At 38.6% G+C, this 20,215-nt stretch overlaps 1 protein-coding gene across 2 annotated transcripts in view; it reads right to left on the bottom strand.

The window, feature by feature from the left end:
- The window catches only part of ITGB8 (integrin subunit beta 8), an 86,585-nt gene that overhangs the window by 15,358 nt on the left and 51,012 nt on the right, over nt 1–20,215 (bottom strand). For both annotated transcript variants that reach the window (XM_070424411.1, XM_070424412.1), the window contains exons 7-10: nt 14,395–14,490; nt 9,047–9,136; nt 5,453–5,587; nt 2,669–3,074 (exon numbers count right to left, since the gene is read on the bottom strand). In XM_070424411.1, coding sequence (XP_070280512.1) covers nt 2,669–3,074; nt 5,453–5,587; nt 9,047–9,136; nt 14,395–14,490 — 727 coding nt within the window. The remainder of the gene's footprint in view (nt 1–2,668; nt 3,075–5,452; nt 5,588–9,046; nt 9,137–14,394; nt 14,491–20,215) is intronic.

Here is a 20,215-nt window from a genome sequence, read left to right as displayed (position 1 = left end):
TTCAGCCAGGAGGACCGCAACATTGTTTCAAATACAGAAGGTAAACAAAGGCCAGAAACCTGCTTTCAGCAGCCGAGGCCTCAGAGCTAAAGCTGGCCCAGAATAAAAAAGTAAAGAAAAAAAGGAGCGGTTGGGAGCTTCAGTCACCCGGCAGCCTGAAAACAGCCCTCAGCCCCTCACCCAGACTGGCCAGGCACCCCAGTGGGGACCCCCACCCTGATCCAGGAGACCATTCAGGGCAAACCAGCCGGCCCCCACCCGTGTACCAGGCCTCTATCCTATATAGTAAAAGGGTAATATGCCTCCCAGCACTGGGATCAGCAGAGCAGCGAGGCCTACAGGCACCGGGATCAGTGTGACAGGGGGCAGCGCCCAAACTCCCTGATCGCCTTGCAGCTCTGTGTGTGACAGGGTGCAGCGCCCCAACCCCCTGATCGGCCCTGCTCTGTGGGTGATAGAGGGCGGCGCCTTAACTCCCCCCACGGGCCCTGCTCTGTGTGTGACGGGGTAGAGCCATAACCTCCCCATCGGCCCTGCCCTGAGTGTGACAGTGGTGGCGCCCCAACCCCCTGACACGCCCTGCTCTGTGTGTGACAAGGGGCAGTGCCCCAACTCCCCTATTGGCCCTACTCTGTGAGTGACAGGGGGAGCTCCTCAACCCCCTCATCCGCCCTGCTCTGTGCGTGACAGGGGGGAGCTCCTCAACCCCCTGATCGGCCCTGCTCTGTGTGTGACGGGGGGAGCTCCTCAACCCCCTGATGGGCCCTTCTCTGTGCGTAACAGGGGGGAGCTCCTCAACCCCCTGATCGGCCCTGCTCTGTGTGTGACAGGGTACGGAGCCCCACCCACCCTGATGGGCCCTGCTCTGTGCATGACAGGGGGCAGCGCCCCAACCCCCTGATCAGCCCTGCTCTGTGCGTGACTGGGTGGTGCCGCAACTTCCCTATTGACCCTGCCTTGAGTGTAACGGGGCGGTGCCCCAACCCCCCAATTGGCCCTACCCTGAGCGTGACTAGGGGTGGCATCGCAACCTCCCGATCCGCCCTGCTCTGTGCATGACAGGAGGCGGCGCCCCAACTCCCCAATCGGCCCTGCTGTGAGCCCAACCAGGGGCTGCACCTAGGGATTGGGCCTGACCTCTGCCACCCGGGAGCAGGCCTAAGCCAGCAGGTCATTATGTCCTGAGGGGTCCCAGACTTCGAGAGGGCACAGGATGGGCTGAGGGACCCTCTTCCCCCGCCCTAGTGCACAAATTTTTGTGCACCGGGCCTCTAGTATATATATAAAAGGCTAAGTTGACTCGCAATATGATGTGTGATATATATAAAGCTCTTGCTGGCGCCGATCGCCCATGTGTGTTTCAATCTGTCAGTATCAATCATGAATTTGGTTGACACTTCTATTATAGAGAAAGGGTGAATAGTGATATTAAAATATTTCTTCTAATTAATTTCCTTTCAATGTGCATGAATTCGTGCACCAGGCCATTAGTTTTATTATAAACAGAGGCTGGGATTTTCAATGCATTTCAAACTACTTTGAGATATCAACAGCTGTGGGAAAGCATCTCAGATTCTTTCTCTTCCCTCTCCCAAACAGGATTAGCTCTAAAAAATTAGCAGATAATTACTGCTTTGTTCTAAAGTCATCTATAATCCATTTTACCTATGATAGCAGGGTAAGCTGAACACATGTTTAAAATATAAAATATTTTGTGTATGTAATAGAATAAAAAGGCAATATGCCTATGCATACTTATGTGATATAGGGCAAAATTTTAGCTTACACACAAAAAATTTATTTTGTATAGATTTTTTACTTTCCATATGCTTATGACAATGAAATATTTATCAATAATTTAATTAATGTTTGTTTACCAAAATGCAAATACTAAAAAGGCATTTTAACAATAAGTGGATTTAGCGCACTGTCACGGAAAAATTAATTCATTGAAAAACAAATGATTTGTATTAATTTTTAAGTGCTGCAGATTTTCTGGACTCTAACCTCTAGATGGCAGTAAACTGAATTAGCCAGAAAGTACTTAGGTTTCTGTTTTAAAATTTGGTCTGTGGGGGCCTCTGGGACTACTCTTCTAGATTACTAATGAAACCACTATTTTCTTGAAGAATGCTGTCTTTTGACAATTTTGTGTCTGGTATTGTTCCAAAAATAAACTGGAGAGTTTTAAATAACTACAACTTTTTAATATCACCTATAATAATGCATTAAGCATTTTCCAATGAATGAAAAGTGTATTTTTATAGCTCACTATACTCTGAGCAAGCTAGAGGGAGTGACCACTTATGAGAATGAATCAGATCCTCCTAGAAGAATACCCTGATTATAGAAAGCCTGTCAGACATCATCTGTAATTTCCTTTTCTGGCGTATATCTTCACAAGGGCAAGGCATACTTGAGAATAACAACTCATTTTTGTTTTTTATTTTTAACTACTTACTGCATACAATTATTTAAGATATAAATATCAGAATCATGTGATATAAATTTGTTGCCATGCCTTAATTTCACGGACTCTGAAACTTTAAAAATTAAATTCAGATTCAGGGTTAGTAATTATAAAGCTGTGATTTAAAGATACTTTAACATATATGCTAATTTAAGTGACTAGTGAAAACTGCATGTATGTTTATATATTTATACTCACCAGCACACAGATTTCCTTGGTGATATGGACAAGAGAAATCATCCTTTTCACAGTATTTTCCATATACTTTTCCAAGCTTAGTTTTATGACACAAACATTTCCCACAAATACAAGCTCCTCGACCGCTGCAAAAAGGTTGATCCTTGTGTGACTTGCAACTCTCAGAAGGGACTTGATCTTCATCAAAATGACATTTATCCTCATCACACTGGAAACACTTGGAGTCTAATAAAGTTTCATCTACACACTTTCTTTTAGGTCCTCTGATTTCATTACACTGACAGCTGCAGTTTCTGTGTATATGAATTTTAGTGGTTTCATTGAAACCAATAGGTTTGATTATTGCATAGCTTTTTCCTCCTCTGACATCACATTTTTTCATTGTAACTGTTACATTGAAAAGAACCTAAATTTGGGGTAGGGGAAGAGAAAAATATATGTTTTGATTATTTTTATTACCTATATCTGTTAATGATATTTTGAATCAACATTCCATCTTACAGAAATTAATATTTATAAATTGCACATGCACTCTTTCATAGATAGATGTAACATCCCTCTTTAATTTTACTTGTTTCCTAATTAATGAACTAGAGAGTTAAAGGATGCATTGACTGCTACTTTCTCTGATTTAGTCAAGGAAAAAATATCCAGGACTCTTATTCTCAGTACTTCAGATATCAATGCATGTTCATACATTTGTCTTAGTGGAGAGGTTAGTCCATAACGAAGAATCTGGGCTGGGAGATATTGGTTCCCTTATGAAACTACAGAATTTCTTTCTCTTGCCAAATTTTTCCTTTTTATCTATTTTTATTTTTTGCACACAATTGGTTTTATGTGTCTATTTATATTTGTTAACCCACCTTATGATCTAAGGTACTTTGACAAATAAGATTATATGGTTTTTTCCATGTTAGACTGAAATCTGTTATAATTTAAAAATAATCTGTACTAGACTTTTTGTTTGGAATAGAGATAAATAGATATAAAGATATAAATATAGGTAGATGGGTATCTATCTATCTATCTATCTATAGATATTTCTATATATCCCAAACAAAAAGCCTAGCACAAATATATATGATACTATGAAATATCTAAATTTAGGCTTATATATTATATATATATACACATTAGAAATCAGAATCAGTCTCATAACATTAAAATCAATGCAGTTGGTGCTGTATTTGACAAATTTTTTGTCTTTAAGAATGTTAAGGATTAATAGATATGTACAATAATATAGTCACTGCCAGTATTAATAATAGAGCAAAATGTAGGGTTTATATAATTAAGAGGTCAAATAACTCTTCCTAAGAGTCAAACTGTTTGTATTGCTTACTGAAAGTGAGGAGAACGAAGGTATGTAGTCAAAGAAAAAAAAGAAAAATGTAAAAAATAAAAACAGTTTGCCAAAGCTGATTTTGAAAGAAGATAACCCTTTCTCAAAAAGTAACAGTGCTATCTTTTGTTAGCATAAAGTTTTCTCTATATTTAATGGAAATCAAATATGTATTTTATAAATTGGCATGTAATTTTTTAATGAAAATACAAAGAATGATTACGGGGGAACCTATAGAACTCGAAACTAGCAATAATTAATTTCAAATATATAACTTGTTGGAACAACTATACTGCCTTCAGATTCTAAATTTACCGAGAGGAAAAAATATATTCACACTAAAGAGAAAGGAAGATTCTCTTTTATTCAATCTTAGGATCTTAGGACTTTCTATCTCTTTGAATAACTCTTACTCTTTTTCTCTATATAATGGCATTAAAATAATTAATAACATCATACAGCATTAGAAATGGCAGCAAAGGGAATTATAAATCTAGTCCAAGCTATTCATTTAAATATGAGGCAACTGATGGCTCAAGAGGTAAATGACTCACTGGAAATCACTTCATCCAAGAATAATTCCCTTTAAAAGCATGTTTTGGTGTGTTTACTCTCTATTGTGCTGGTCACTGGAGACTCTCTATCTCCTCTGGTCCTGTTTCCTGATGCTACCTTAATCTGGGCCTCTCTTTTCTACATTTCATCCTTTCTTAGTTAAATGATGACACTTCTTTTTTATTGTTCTAACAAATTTCCCTACCTCCTCCAAGATCATATGAGTGTACTAGAGGCCCGATGCATGAAAATTGGTGCAAGAGTAGGCCTTCCTTCCCCTGGCCGCCAGCACCGGCTTTCCTCCAGTACCCGGGACCTGGGCTGGCTTCCCCCTGGCCCTGGCTTCGTCAGGAAGGACATCGGAATGATGTCTGGTCTAATTAGCATATTACCCTTTTATTATTATATCACAAAATGAAATAATCACAATAACAAAGTGAAAGATTTTGGAATTCTTAGTCTTTATCAACTGCTCCATAACTCCCATTCTTTTCTGTGGCTTATTCACCTTCAGTTTCACATTTGCTCTGAGAATTTTCAGATTTGAAACCAAAAAAATTATTGTCATCATCATAAGTGCAGACACTACTTATGTGAGGAGCTGTGATTTCCCAATATTTAATGGCTGTGACACCTAGATTTAAAGATATTATCATTGAATAAGTATTTAATATAGTAAATACTTAACTTGAGAGTTTGAGAGAACAGTCAATGAAGTTAAAACAGTAGGAACTTTGCAAAGAGACAATAAAAGTTACTTTGAAGTCTAAATAAGATCCTTGGGGTCAGAGGTAAGTAAGTTTTCAGGATGTTTTGATTTTCTGTGAGGAAGCATACCAAACAGCTTAGTTTACTTGAAATAGGGAAAACGCGCACCCACATACTTCGTCATTGCTCGTTACGTTTCTGCATCCTTCTGTGCCTCGCCTTCTGGTCCCATCTGGACAGATCGCGGTAATGTTTAAATAGATGCCTTTTACCTGGTTTTCCACCTGAACTTTCACTTCTGAAATAAGTTTCTGCAGAGACATCATTTTTAAATTTTATACTATAGCATTATCAAATGTAAGCAACTAACAGTTTTATTGTAATTCTAGATTTAACTTAAGATTCTGTCTCTATTAAAGGATGAATAAAAACATCATTTCCACATAATAACCCAATTATATTTGAAATATGTAAGAAATACTGAAGATTAAACTATCTGCATTTAATTGCTCTATTTTAAATATATTTCCATGCATTTCTTGCATTTTGATAACTTCAAAGATAAATCTTACTCAGCCTGTACAAACATAATCATTTAATCCAATAATATTTATATTATGTAATAAAATTTAAATAAAACATTGAGAACACATACCATCAAAGAGGGTAAATCTTGACAGCTTAAAATCTGAAACATGCTTCTGACCTTTACAACTGTTCAAGAAACATTTCAGTTTCAAATATTTGAGATTATCATGAAGGCTAAAATGCTTTATTAATATAAAATTGAAAGGAAATTTTTGGGAGGCAATTTCTATACAATAGGCAAAAGAATTACCTGCCCAATATGGTCCTATATTAGTAAGTTCTCCATGAATGGCCTAGGATTTTTGCCAAGTTCCTGAGGCCTGCTTGTGTCAGTCAAATCTATTCCAATTCCTAATACTGAACTAGATCTCCTTACTGAGCAGAAAACCATCCATTTATTTGTGCAAACTTTGAAAAATCATTTATATAATGCCATTTATGTAAATGTATCAAGCACACACTAATTTCTTCCATTACAATCTCTGAGTTCCAAAAATTCTAACTACATTAAATATATACTGTAGATCTGTATGTATTTTCATTTTATAAAACTAAGAGTCTACACATGCTAAAATCCTTAACATATACTTGTAAACAAAAGGAAGGAAAAAGATGACATATAGACCTAAGGAAAGAGAGTGAGTGGATGGATATGAAGAAAATAAAATAATTTCTACTGTCTTCTAATTCTTTTACTTGAGTAATTTTTCTTCAATTGTATAATCAATAAAAACATGTATACTAATTACAGTTAATCATGGAATTATGGTAGTAACTCTTTAAAACAAGATACTTCCTCAAATTAGTAAATTTTATTTTGGGTTAGGTAAGACTATATTAGCCACATTTTTTATCTCCCAAAGAGCTCATTCATTATAATTACTTAATTGAACAATTTTGGCAAACCAAAACTTTTAATGGTATACAAATAGGGTTGATATGGTGATGATTTGACAGGTCAGAAGGAAATTCCTCATACTCTGAGTGCCCTTCTGAAATTCTGCGTATCTTATAACCTTGAACTAGTTATACCAATGTTTTCAAGCAGGGTGTTGAAGACAAATATCTAAAGTGTTGATCCCTTTTGGCATTTAGAAGTTAAGCTCCAGACACAGGCTTAAGCTTCACTTTTAATGACTAAAAGGTACAGAGGCAGAATCTTTTTTTTGTAATGTATAATTGTTTTATTCAATATATTTTCCCTTAATTTCAGCTGAATTACTATTGTTTTTAGAGTTATGATTTTTATGTCATTTTAATTCTACTGGTGGTGTTGATGTAAAAGATAAAAAAATAAAATGTAATTACATTCACCATGTACTAAATGTGTATGTACTTTTATAAAATTCTTAAAAATGAAGTGCAAAAAGTGAAAGGTTAGAATGAAAATATTTTTATTCTTTTTTCCATCAATGAATTGTGAGTTGTTTCTGTTGGACTGTGAAAACAAAATGAAATTTCAGCAGAATTTTGAAAATATAGATACATAAAACAATAACAGAATTTCAACTTAAGAAGATTACTTAGCCAGAGTAAGTTTTTGTTAGATTTACTAGTATTTTTCATTGTTTAAGGTTAATCAGAACTGCAGTTAGCTTAAGGCTTCACATACCTACCCTAGGCAAATAAGAAACCTAAAACCAAATGCTGCTGTTTCCTTTTCATTGGTGCAGCCTGATACCAAGGTAAGTCTGTCAATTTATATTAGTTGTTTGAGGTAATAAGTGGTTTCATATTATAAAAACTAGGGTGGCTTCTAATACTGTGAACTCCTTCCTTATTTTGATTATTCTTGAGAACAAACTATGGATGGGAATGAATTATACACACAGTTGATTTTCTTTGATAAGAAGCTCCGCCAGTCCTAATGTTCGTTTGTAACAGTGAGAAAGAAATAGAATTAAAAATACACTTCCTTACTTCATTCAATGTATTTTCAGATATACAAACAGCTTTTTGGTAAAAAAAAAAATCTCACAGGATTTATTTTCCTTTAAAAACTTTTTTCACAAGATTACTTTTTCTTTTTTAAAAAAAGGAAGTTTAAACAAGTCCTTCATTTTCTATCCTGTGTCTACTTTCTGTCTTTCCCGTCTGTACCCAAGTTGAAGGCAGATGTTGCATGGAGAAAATGAGTAGAGAAGCCTGGGATTTCTCACAATGCTTGGGCTACTATTTCTGCTATTCAACTCTACTGTGTCAGAAAGGGAATCAGAGAGATTTGGGAAGTGAGACTTTATTAATTGTCCATGAATTTAAGGTATAATAAAGCATATCTTTGGACGCTATGTAAAATTAAAACAAAAGAACACAAAACAAAATGGGTGGCATCACTTGGGGTTTGGGGTTAAGGAAGACCTGGATTCTATTCCTGCTTCTTCTGCTTGTTAGTTGCCTGACCTTTGCTTAGCTTCTTTGGGGGTCTACAAATGTGTAATGGGAATACTAATCCCTGCCTTATATGTCAGGTGTGCAGATTAAATGAGGTCACATGTGGAAAGTAACTGGTTCTCAGTGGAATTAAAGTAACAGTCACTATTATAACAACATCCTAACAGAAAATTCTTTTCAGGAATGACAAAGGTTGAAAGAGCAGATGTTTCTTTATATCTTGGCATTTGGCATTTACTCTTCACAGCCTGGGGACAGCATACAACATTCAATAAAATAGAATATCTCTTAAGGTGATTCTTTTGCTCAAACTAGTTTTATAAAACTGCTAAAATAACTGATTGGACAATCAAGTGATTGATCCAGGAAACCCTCTTAGTAATCTCTATATCCCAGGTTTTCATTTTATCTGACAGGTTGCCACTTTAAATACCAGTATGGATTTTTTACTTTATCTTTATGATATAGGAAGTTGTGAAATATCTTGGTAATAAAGTGTATTCTATAGTCCTGATTTGCTGACTCACTGAATGTTTGATTTGGAAAGAAATTTAGATTTCCTGCAGCCCAACCTGGATTTATTGTCAGTGAGACACACTGAGGCACATAAGGCTGAAGTGACTTTCCCCCAAGGTTCCATGGCTCGTCAGTGGGAGAGCCAGGACTGAATTAGGTTCTCAATTCTAAATGTAATGTTCTTCCTGCCACGCCTTTCAAGATGATATGGCACTAGTTTGTAGCTTGTCATAGAAACTGGGGTTAAAAATTATTTGGAATATGTATGTACATACCTGATAGGCTTCCACTACCAAATTATTAAGGTTTGCAGCCTTGGATTCTATTTCACCAGCAATGGTACCAGGCAAGAGGGGTAGAAGGTCCTAGAACATATACCAATAAAATTTATTAATGACAATTAATAAATGGTTTAGCAATGATTTAGCAGTCAACAAGTATAAAAATTCTTGTAGTTACCAGTGAGCAGTGACATTACATGAATCAAAAAATATGAGAAAAGAAAATGGTGTGTATATGTGTATATGCAAGAGTGTGTATGCATGTACAAATTACATGCTGACCTAAAACCCAATCAAAGTACAGGCCAGCATTTCTCAAAGTATATTCCATGGAACATAGTATCAAGAGATTTTAAACATGAAAGGGTCCTAAGAGAAAGTAAGTTTGCCAAGTTCTACACATGGTTTCTTTCACTTAGAGACTCAAAATGTACATTTGCAAATTAAAGGTTCAGAGAAGTCCTGCAATTCAGAAATGATTTAGCATTATTTAGTGCAGCATTTCCTACCATTTCTTTTAAAAAATATGTATTTTTTTATTTAAGAGAGGAATGGAGAGGGAGAGAGAGAAACAAATATCAATGATGAGAAAAAAATCACTGATCAGCTGCCTTTACATGCCCCCTTCAGGGGATCAAGCCCTCAACCCGGGCATGTGCCCTGACCAGGAATTGAACTGTGACCTCCTGATTCATAGGTTGACATTCAACCTCTGAGCCACACCAGCTGGGCTCCCACCATTTCTTGAATTACAAAATTCTTTTGTTATGTAACATATATAAACATTTTGTAGAATGACTGTTTCATGGAATGAACTTTATCACGTGTTGGTCCAGACTGGAGAAAAAAATAATAGTTACAAGTGGAAGCTTCATGTCGTAGGTGTTCTTGATGGATCTTTTTAATTACTGAATAATTATGGAGAAGACTCTAGGTATTCCTGTTGAGAAAGCAAAGCCTTAAGGGTTTATCTGAATTATAGATAAAATAAGAACATAGAAGAAACCAGTCTGATTAGAATGAAGGATGCATAACTAACCTACAAGGAATCAGATTATGGAAAGTCTTGAAATCCATTTATACACTCATTTTTGTCATTCATAAGTATTAAGTTCCTGCTGTATGCCAGCCACTACGTAGACACTAACAACTTGGAATTGTAGGTAATAGAGAAAATGTATTACCTCTACATTTTTAAAATCCATTTGTAAAACCTTTGTTGAGCACCTATTGTGTACCACTTTGGAAACGCTAAATTGCTAGGCCACTTACTTTCCATTTTTAAGGATCCCACTGGTACATAAATAACAACTTCACAAAACAATGTCCACATGAAGCAAAAGAAGGAATGCACAGACCCTAATGGGAGGGATATCCAGGAAGCGTTTGAGGGTTGTGGAAGGTTGTCAGGGACTGCTTCCTGGAGGAGGTGACACATGAGCTGTGTCTTAAAGGATGAGTAAGATTTAGTCAAGTAACAAGGGAGAAGGGCTTCCAGGCGTGGTGGGTGCATGGCAAGAACATTGGCACAAATGACAGAGCTTGGTGAATGGTGTGCACAGGAAAATTAGAAGCATGGCTGGAGGGACAGATGTAAGACAAAAATAGTAGGGGATGAGTCCAGAGAGGCAAGCAGGGACCAGATGGTCTCTTATGCTACATTAAAGAATTGTTCCTTTATATCAGAGGGAATCCTGAGAATATTTTACCTTAGGGAGAACTTTGGTCACACTTGTGATTTAAATAAATCTAAATGTGTTCCCTCATCTTTACAATTGGGCATATTATTTATATTACCCTCATTATTAAGAGTTGTTAAGAATATTAAATGAATTAATAAACTTGGTGCCTGACAATAATAAGTATTCAATAAGTGGAAGCTGTTGCTGTCATTAATAAAGTGGTTTGGACATTGGATTTGGGCAAGAGTCCTACTTCTGTGGATGTTAATGGTTGTTACATTAAAAGGGGGGTCAGGTATATACATTTGGGAAAATAGTGAATTAAATGAAGTTTCACTATAGATTTCTAAGGAAAGAAGTATGATTAAAGTAGTGCTTTCAGATGGTCAATATGATAAGTAGCCAGGTATTATGGAAGCTAATGGAGGGAACACCAGCTTCAGGCGAATGGAAATGGGTTCAAGTATATATTGAAGACAAATTAAAATGTAGTTTATCTAAAGTATTAAAAAAATAAGTAAAAGGCATCAAGAGTAAGGAAGCACAAGGATGACAAAGGAGATGAAGGAAATCCAAGAACAGACATGTGCAATGAAAATTAGGGTGTAATAGCATCATGGAAATGAAGGAAAAAAAAAGGGTTTCTTGGAAGAAAGAACCTAAGACTGCAAAAAGCAAGCTATAGTAGGGTACAGAAGAATAGTGTTGGTGGAGGGGGATGATGGTTCCGTGATGCTGCCAGAATGACATAGCTGCCAAATGTCTATTCTGCTTGTGGGTCTCCTAGCCAGAAGGATTCTGGACAAGATTATTCTTATGTGGGAAGGCTCTAGCTGGTCAGCCACTTCCATGGCTCCTCTTGTTCTTTTTATTTTTTTTGGATGACCTTGACCAAATCTAGGTAAGCTATTGCTATTGACAAGCTGATATTCCCCAACATAATCCTATATAATAAAAGCCTAATATGCTAATTGTCCGGTTGTCCGTTCAACCAATCAAAGTATAATATGCTAATGATATCCTAAGGCTGCTCAACTGCTCGCTATGATGTGCACTGACCACCAGGGGTCAGACAGTCGACCAGTTGCTATGATGTGCACTGACCACCAGGGGGCAGATGCTCTGATTGGTAGGTTAGCTTGCTGCTGGGGTCCAGTAGATCGGGACTGAGTGAGACGGACCAGACATGCCCTGGAGCCCTCCCACAGTCCCTCCCCGGCTGGCCAACCTCCCACATCTCTCCCTGGCCCTGATCGTGCACCAGTGGGGTCTGTTGGCCTAGCCCAGGGGTGGGAAAACTTTTTGACTCGAGGGCCACAATGGGTTCTTAAACTGGACCAGAGGGCCAGAACAAAAGCATGGATGGAGTGTTTGTGTGAACTAATATAAATTCAAAGTAAACGTCATTACATAAAAGGGTACGGTCTTTTTTTTTTTTTAGTTTTATTCATTTCAAACGGGCTGGATCCGGCCCGCAGGCCGTAGTTTGCCCACGGCTGGCCTAGCCAGTGCCCTCTTGCAATCTGGGACCCCTCAGGGGATGTCGGAGAGCTGGTTTTGGCCTGATCCTGCAGGCCAGGCCAACGGACCCCACTGGTGCATGAATTCATGCACTGGGCCTCTAGTCTACACTAATAAAAGAGAAACATGGTAATTAGCGTATGGCCGCTACCCTTCCCATTGGCTAATCAGCATATCCTTATGCAAATTAACTGTCAGCCAAGATGGCGGCCGGCAGCCATGCACTGAAGCGAGCAGGGAGGTTTGCTTGCTTCAGTGACTGTGGACTCCAACGTTCCCTGCCTAACTTGCCGGCCTCTCAGCTGCAACTCTAAGCAACTATGTACTATGTTGCAAATAAGAAGCTAAACAAAACCCCAGAAACCAGCCAGACTGAAAGCCAGCTGGACTGCAACATTGTATCGATGTTTTCAGCAGCGATGCCTCAGAGCTAAAGCTGGCCCAGAATAAAAAAAAAAAAGAAAACAAGGAGCATTGGGAGCTTCAGTCACTCGCCAGCCTGAAAGCAGCCCTCAGCTCCTCACCCAGACTGGCCAGGCACCCCATTGGGGACCCCCACCCTGATCCAGGACACCATTCAGGGCAAACCAGCCGGCCCCTACCCATGCACCAGGCCTCTATTCTATATAGTAAAAGGGTAATATGCCTCCCGGCACCGGGATCAGCGGAGCAGCGAGGCTCCAGGCACCAGGATCAGCATGACAGGGGGCAGCGCCCAAACCCCCTGATCGCCCTGCGGCTCTGTGTGTGACAGGGGGCGGGGCCACAACCTCTCTATCTGCCCTGCTCTGTTCTTGACAGGGGAAGACGCCCCAACCCCCTGATCAGCCCTGCACTGTGCCTGATAGGGGGGAGCTCCCCAATCCCCTGATCGCCCTGCGGCTCTGTGTGTGACAGGGGGCGGGGCCACAACCTCCCTATCTGCCCTGCTCTGTTCTTGACAGGGGAAGGCGCCCAAACCCCCTGATCAGCCCTGTTCTGTGCCTGATAGGGGGGAGCTCCCCAACCCCCTGATCGCCCTGGGGCTCTGTGTGTGACAAGGTGCAGCACACCAACCCCCTGATCGGCCCTGCTCTGTGTGTGACAGGGTGTGGCGCCCCAACCCCTGCCCCCCCCACGGGCCCTGCTCTGTGTGTGACAGGGTAGAGCCATAACCTCTCCATCAGTCCTGCCCCGAGTGTGACAGTGGTGGCGCCCCAACCCCCTGATCGGCCCTGCTCTGTGCTTGATAGAGGGTGGCGCCCCAACCCCCCTCCACGGGCCTTGCTCTGTGTGTGACAGGGTAGAGCCATAACCTCCCCATTGGCCCTGCCCTGAGTGTGACAGGGTACGGAGCCCCAACCCCCCTGATGGGCCCTGCTCTGTGAGTGACAGGGGGCAGCGCCCCAACCCCCTGATGGGCCCTGCTCTGTGAGTGACAGGGGGCAGTGCCCCAACCCCCTGATTGGCCCTGCTCTGTGCGTGACAGGGAGTGGCGCCGCAACCTCCCCATCTACCCTGCCTTGAGTGTGACAGGGGGCAGTGCCCAACCTCCCAATCGGCCCTACCCTGAGCATGACTGAGGGTGGCATCGCAACCTCCCGATCCGCCCTGCTCTGTGCATGACAGGGGGCGGCGCCCCAACTCCCCAATCCGCCCTGCTCTGAGCCTGACCAGGGGCTGCACCTAGAGATTGGACGTGCCCTCTGCCACCCGGGAGCAGGCCTAAGTAGCAGGTCGTTATCTCCCGAGGGGTCCCTGACTGCGAGAGGGCACAGGCTGGGCTGGGGGACCCCCCTCTCCACCCCCCCGAGTGCACAAGTTTTTGTGCACCGGGCCTCTAGTTTATTATAAAGAACTAGCACATAAGCAGAACTCTAGATGTAAAAGGTGTAGTTGGAGTGTGAACTATTTTTACATTATTGTCACAGTTAGTACCACACTATGTAGCCGTGCCCACACTTGATGCTAGCTGCTATCGAGAAAATATATACTTTATGCTAACTTAAGACACTGTGTAGTATACATTAGTTAATACAGTATTCAATTTAGATTATACAAAGTACAATAACTATAATTTTTACCTGGGGTTTGAAGAAGTATTCTAGTTTCAACTACCAAAGCAAACATTTTAATTTTTGTATTTGGGAATGAACATACCTTGTACCAATGGAACTGTTTTCCTTGAACTGCAAAGATGACATTAATGTTGTTGTCTATTAACTTTTCTGAGAGTTGGCCTAGCGAGGGATGTTCCTGTTAATGGACAATGAAATAAAGAAGGGAGTGAACTTTAGTAGCTTGATCCCACACATATCCAAACATTTCTTAGGAGAGAAACCACATGACTGACATAAAAACGTGTTTTGTTGGGAAGGGTTATGGTTTTACTGGAGACATTTAAATTGTTTAAAGAAATAAGATCAACATCAATGTATTAGAGAATATTTTATAGACAAAAGCTCCATGAAAGCTTATAGCATTTATCTAATGAAAAGGGATGAATTCAACATAGTACACAAAGTATTAAGTGCCTCTTTAGATTAACATTGTGATCAAAGTGATATAACTGAAAGATAATTTAATACTCAGACAGATATATTAGTGACAATCACATTCTGAAGCAAAATTCAATAAAAAGTGTTTAAATGCAAATATGTGCATATGTATACACATATCTACACACATACATATTAGTATATATATATTTGATATATATGCTATAGTACAAACTCTGCTTAAAAGCAGAAAACCCTGTACTCAAATTCCAAATTGTCACTTTATGATAAAAGTTTTATCTCAGGTCCATCCTCTCTAACATGTGAATGGTATCTGATTCCATTATTGCTGGCAAGATGAAAAAGATAACAATAGTATGTGAACTATTTAGTGCAGCTTCTTTCATAGAGTAGGTACTCAAACTAATAGCAATTATCATTATTTTACTTCCCTCTATAGTTTACAGATCTCTCAACGTATTATTCTACTTAACCTTTTTGTCATATATATATTATAAATATGTTTTACTTTGATAAATAAAACTTACATAGAGCCAACTGTGACATTCTTTGTAGTAGTGAGAAAGCTTGGGATGAGTAGAAGGGGAATAAAATTTATTTTAGTATATATGAGAAATCTGACAATTTGGAAATTGGTACATCTAGTGATATTGTTAGATATTGTAGTTGATATTTTTTCTTTCTGTAAATGCTCTTCTAGAAATTAAACTCATAATCTCAAATAACAACTTCATACCACACACCTCTCAGAGAGGTGATGTCAAACTTTACCTGCAGTGGTCCCCAGTGCCTAGTTACATTAGCCACAGATCATGTGACTGAGCCTAATTAGTATCATGTGGCTCAAGTTCAAATTACTGTTTATTCCCCCTTTTAGCCTCCAATTCTCATTGTGTTTGTTTAAGGGAAACTTTTGTTAAACCATCTTGGTTAACATTTCTGTATTTTGGCAAATAAGTGAACTTAGTAAAAAACTAATTTTATTAATTTTGCTTATAGTCTAAGTTCTGTGACCCATATATTAAATGTATATACAAAGACATAGAAGATAGCCTTGTGCTTAAAATACTATCACTAACATGAGTAACTGCTATGATCTGAATATTTGTGTCTCCCTCCCCAAATTCATGTCTTGAAATCCTAACCCTCAAGGTGATGGTATTAGGAGGAGTGCCTTTGGGATATGATTATGTCATGAAGGTGGAGCCCTCATGAATGGATTAGTTCCCTTATAAAAGAGGGCCAGTAGGAAAAGCTCCCTTGCCCTTTTCACCATGTGAGGTTACAGCTAGAAGTGTCGCCTATGAAACAGATAGTAGGCTCTCACGAGATTCTGAATCTGCCAGTGCCTTGTTCCTGGACTACCCACTCCCCAGAACTGTAACATTTATGTTGTTAGTAAGCCCCCCAGTTTATGGGTTTTTGTTACAGCAGTCCAAATGGACTAAGATAATAACCATAAAAAATGTGCTTTTTTTGGTATGTAATTTATAATTGCTGTGGTAGAAGCAAATCAAATTTTCATGAACTGCATTTAAATGTGATATGAAGCCAATTCATGAAGAAGTTGAAAAAGTATTAGCACATGGATTTCCATAAGAAAAATTTTGCCCAGAGCAATTCGTAAAATATAAATTGAAAGTAATGGAAAAATAATTCCTTAAATATAAATTCTACCAGATAAATTCTTATTCCTTGTTCCTAATAATATATACACTCTTAAAATAAATGCATGACAGTTTGCATAATGCTAGTAAATTAAAGAGAACAAGTAAAGGAAAGGCAAGTCTAGCTGTATTGGGAGTATTTCTAAATGGCAGCAACTACTTTTCAAATATTTTTGCTTTGACAAAAAAAATAATAACAATTTGCCAAGCATTCCCCCTTCTTAATTTTTAAAACCATTCATATTTTAAGGAAAATTAAATCCATATGTTTTTAAACTAGCTTATACTAAACTCACAGTCCAAGATATAAGCAGCTTTTGAAGCCTTCTTAATCTCTTTCCCCTTATAAAAACAAGAAGTCACGTTGACCAAAAGTACACAAAATTTAAATCTAGAAAGTTCTAGTTTGGTCAAAAGCTCATTAAAAAAAAGGTCAGCTGGACTTTTAAGCTTAAAAGAACACATTTATTTTGAACCCTAAAAATAAATCTATTTTAAAAGAAAATTCCAAGTACCTTGATGCAGGTTTGTTAAAATTACAAATGTTTAACAGATGTTTAAATAAACCACTGTTGACAGGAGAGTTGTGGATTAATTGCCATCGTTGAAACCCCTTCTCCTTTCCTCCATGAAGCACATTATCTTTTAAGTATTTTATCTTTTATGTCTAGTATTTCACTAGCAGGAACACTCCCTCTCAGCCAGCTGTTGTGGTGACGTCACTGCTCCTCTTTAACTCCCCCTTTGTCTAACCCATCACACATTGTTTCTCTAAACTCTGAAAATAATTAATAGTGATAACAGGCATTCCTGGAAGAAGGGAAAGCAGTGTGCCAAGACAGCTGCAATGTAATTAAGGGCAAAAGGATTCTTTCACATTTTTCTTCTTCACCAACACCTTCACTGTGACTTGTGGGAAATGACTTTAAAATGTCAGAGGGAAGAGGAGGTAAGAAAGATGTGTTGAAAGCAATTTTGGTTAAAGAGATAACTGTCGTGATGTATGGGAGAATTCCTTAAATATATTTTTATTGATTTCAGAGAGGAAAGGAGAGGGAGAGAGAGACAGAAACATCAATGATGAGAGGCCTCCTCCTACCCACCCCCTACTAGGGATCGAGCCCACAACCCAGGCATGTGCCCTGACAGGAAATTGAACCATGACCTCCTGATTCATATAGATTGATGCGCAGCCACTGAGCCATGCTGGCCAGGCTATGGGAGGATTTTAATATGTGCATGTGTAGTGGCAAAAAAAGAAAAAGAAAAAAAACTGTTTAAGATTCTCTTCATAAAAGTGAGAATCATAAAAAAATTTTGTAAAATAATATAGGATTTGTAGTATTGAATATCATGATATCCCCCCTCCCCCAAGCCCCAATGCCTTCGTTAAAGTTCTCAATCATCTGGACTATTTTTTACAGTTTACCTTTTTGGAGGAAAGAGACAAATAATATGAAAGCAATCTTACAACAGAGATTTATTTGGAGATGAAGACTTTACATTATGTGTCTTCAGCCTATTTTCTATGTACATGTCTACACAGTAAAATTCATAGACCAGGGTTTCTCATCAGTGACACTATTGACATTCACGAGCCAGGTGTTGTGTTTGGTTGGAGGTCTGTCCTGTGTGGTGGAGGAGATTTAGCAACATCTGTGGCCTCTATTTACTAGATGCTAATTCCGCCCACCTCTCCCAGTTGTAACAGGCAAAATGTCTCTGGACATTGAGATGTCCTCTGGTGGACAAAATTGCTCCAGTTCAGAACCATACCATGAGCAGGATCTCTGAAAACAGACAATTTGGAACCTCAACTCCTGCTTCTGCAATTACTAGCTATGTAACACTGGCTAGCTGTCTTAACCTCTCTGTGATTCAGTTTCCTTATGTATAAAAGAGCTATAAATACTCGTATCTACTTCTCAGCGTTATGATGGAAATTAAACGTGTTACCATGTGTAAAGGCTTTTACTTACCATTCTCTAATTATTAAGCTTGCATTAGCAGTCAGTAGCAGCTCATGTCCTGATGTCACACTGCTTGGCATTTACCATAGGCAATACTGATTAGGGCTGGGCTGTCTGACCACACGCAAGTTCCTGATCCTTTTACTGTTTCCATTTTCCTATTTATAAAATGGAGGTGATAGCAATATCTGAACCTCACTGAGTTGTTGGGTGGTGGTGTGTAAATGTAAGGGACAAACACCACACGACGACTGCCTAATGAAAAACAGCCTTCACTCAAAAACTTAATGAAACACATTTTGATGCCATTACTAAAGGCTAGATATTGGGCTCTTGGGTATGCTTTGTTTGACTTGTCTGATTTATGTACCCTTGGTAACTGGCCCCTGAAGCATTTGAGTTTGTGGCTCCTGCCTGACCCAGTATCAATTGTAATCCTGATGTCTTAGTTACTGAAGTGAGGGACATGGACTAATAATTTTTGTATGCTTGTCAATCAATGAGAGTGGTAATAAAATGGTTTGTGCTTAAATGTGAACTGAAACATAATTTAATTGGAACACTGCAATTCATAAATATTTTTGTCACATTTTGTTTTCATTGTGTCACGGAGGCAAACCACTATTTTTTTCTCATTACCAGAGCCATTATAAAAGCAGTGCTAGTGTAAGCCTGGCCCATTTTATTCTGTGTGCAACTTTTGCTTTCAATTTAAAAGAAAAAATAAACTAGATATTTTTTGCAGAGATCATTTCCTGGTTACTTACTGCTAGTATGAGAAGCATTCACAATTAGGTCTGTTCTGAAGTTACTGAAGTCATTATTCTCACGACATTTACAATTTAAAGCAGATAGTTCAGAGAGCAATCAGCTGATAACAGACATGTTGTTAGTTTTAAAAGTTGTAACAATATTTAGAAAAACCTACTGCACATGGACTTACTAGTAAAACTCTTTTGGGGCATTCTACCCGGGGGACAGTTCCTTTACTTTCCTGATTGTTCATGTTCATGACGCCCAAAAGTGCTAACACTGTAAATTGATCTTATCTCTCTACTTAATTTAAAAAGTTACATTTTTATGCAATGTTAAGTAGAGATAAATAAAATAGGAATCATGAAGTAAGGTGAACATTTTTATTATATACTTTAGTTTGGCCATATTAGAAATACTGTTCTTATTATTATTCTGAGACTAAATAGATTATACAAATTCCTGTTGTCATAAAAGCCCTAATACTTTGTAAAATTCCACCAGAGTTATAATTTATTTCCACAAGGTTATATGGCATGGCATATGTCTAAAATTATGAGAACATTTCCTTGCCTTAAGGAATCCTTCCTAGATGAGCAACAGCACCCTCTAAAATGCAATTATGGAGAGATGACTTCAGTGACTTGGCAAGACTTCAAAAGAATAATGCATGGCAATTTGAGAATAATGTGATCATTGTTTTTATTTTTAAGAAAAGCTTCTCCTTGTTTCACAATAGAATAATTCCTCTTGTCTTTTCCACTCCCAAGAAAATAAATTGAAATTCCATCTCAGATTAAAAGAGGTTAACTAGAAGAAAGGAAAGATAAGAAATGACTAAATTGAAATGGATGGGTCAACCAAAGTGAAATGTGGCTGAGTAGAAGAGAATTACCAAAGGGAAAGACAGCTGAAATAACTCCAAACCCTACATTTTAAAATCCAAATTCTAGTTAACTTTTAAAATCTTTAAAATTTGAGGCTGCCTTCAAGAGACTAAACCAACCAAGGGTTGAACTTGTTTTATGCCGTAGTACAATTGCTCCTCTAGACTTTCAATAAGTCTGGTAGG

This window comes from Myotis yumanensis, unplaced genomic scaffold, assembly GCF_028538775.1.
Source record: "Myotis yumanensis isolate MYYU_CA2020_CCGP unplaced genomic scaffold, mMyoYum1.0.hap1 SCAF_9, whole genome shotgun sequence".
In the NCBI taxonomy this organism is placed as follows: domain Eukaryota; kingdom Metazoa; phylum Chordata; class Mammalia; order Chiroptera; family Vespertilionidae; genus Myotis; species Myotis yumanensis.
Note: the sequence above shows the minus strand (reverse complement) of the source record. Positions and strands in the feature narration are given on the sequence as shown.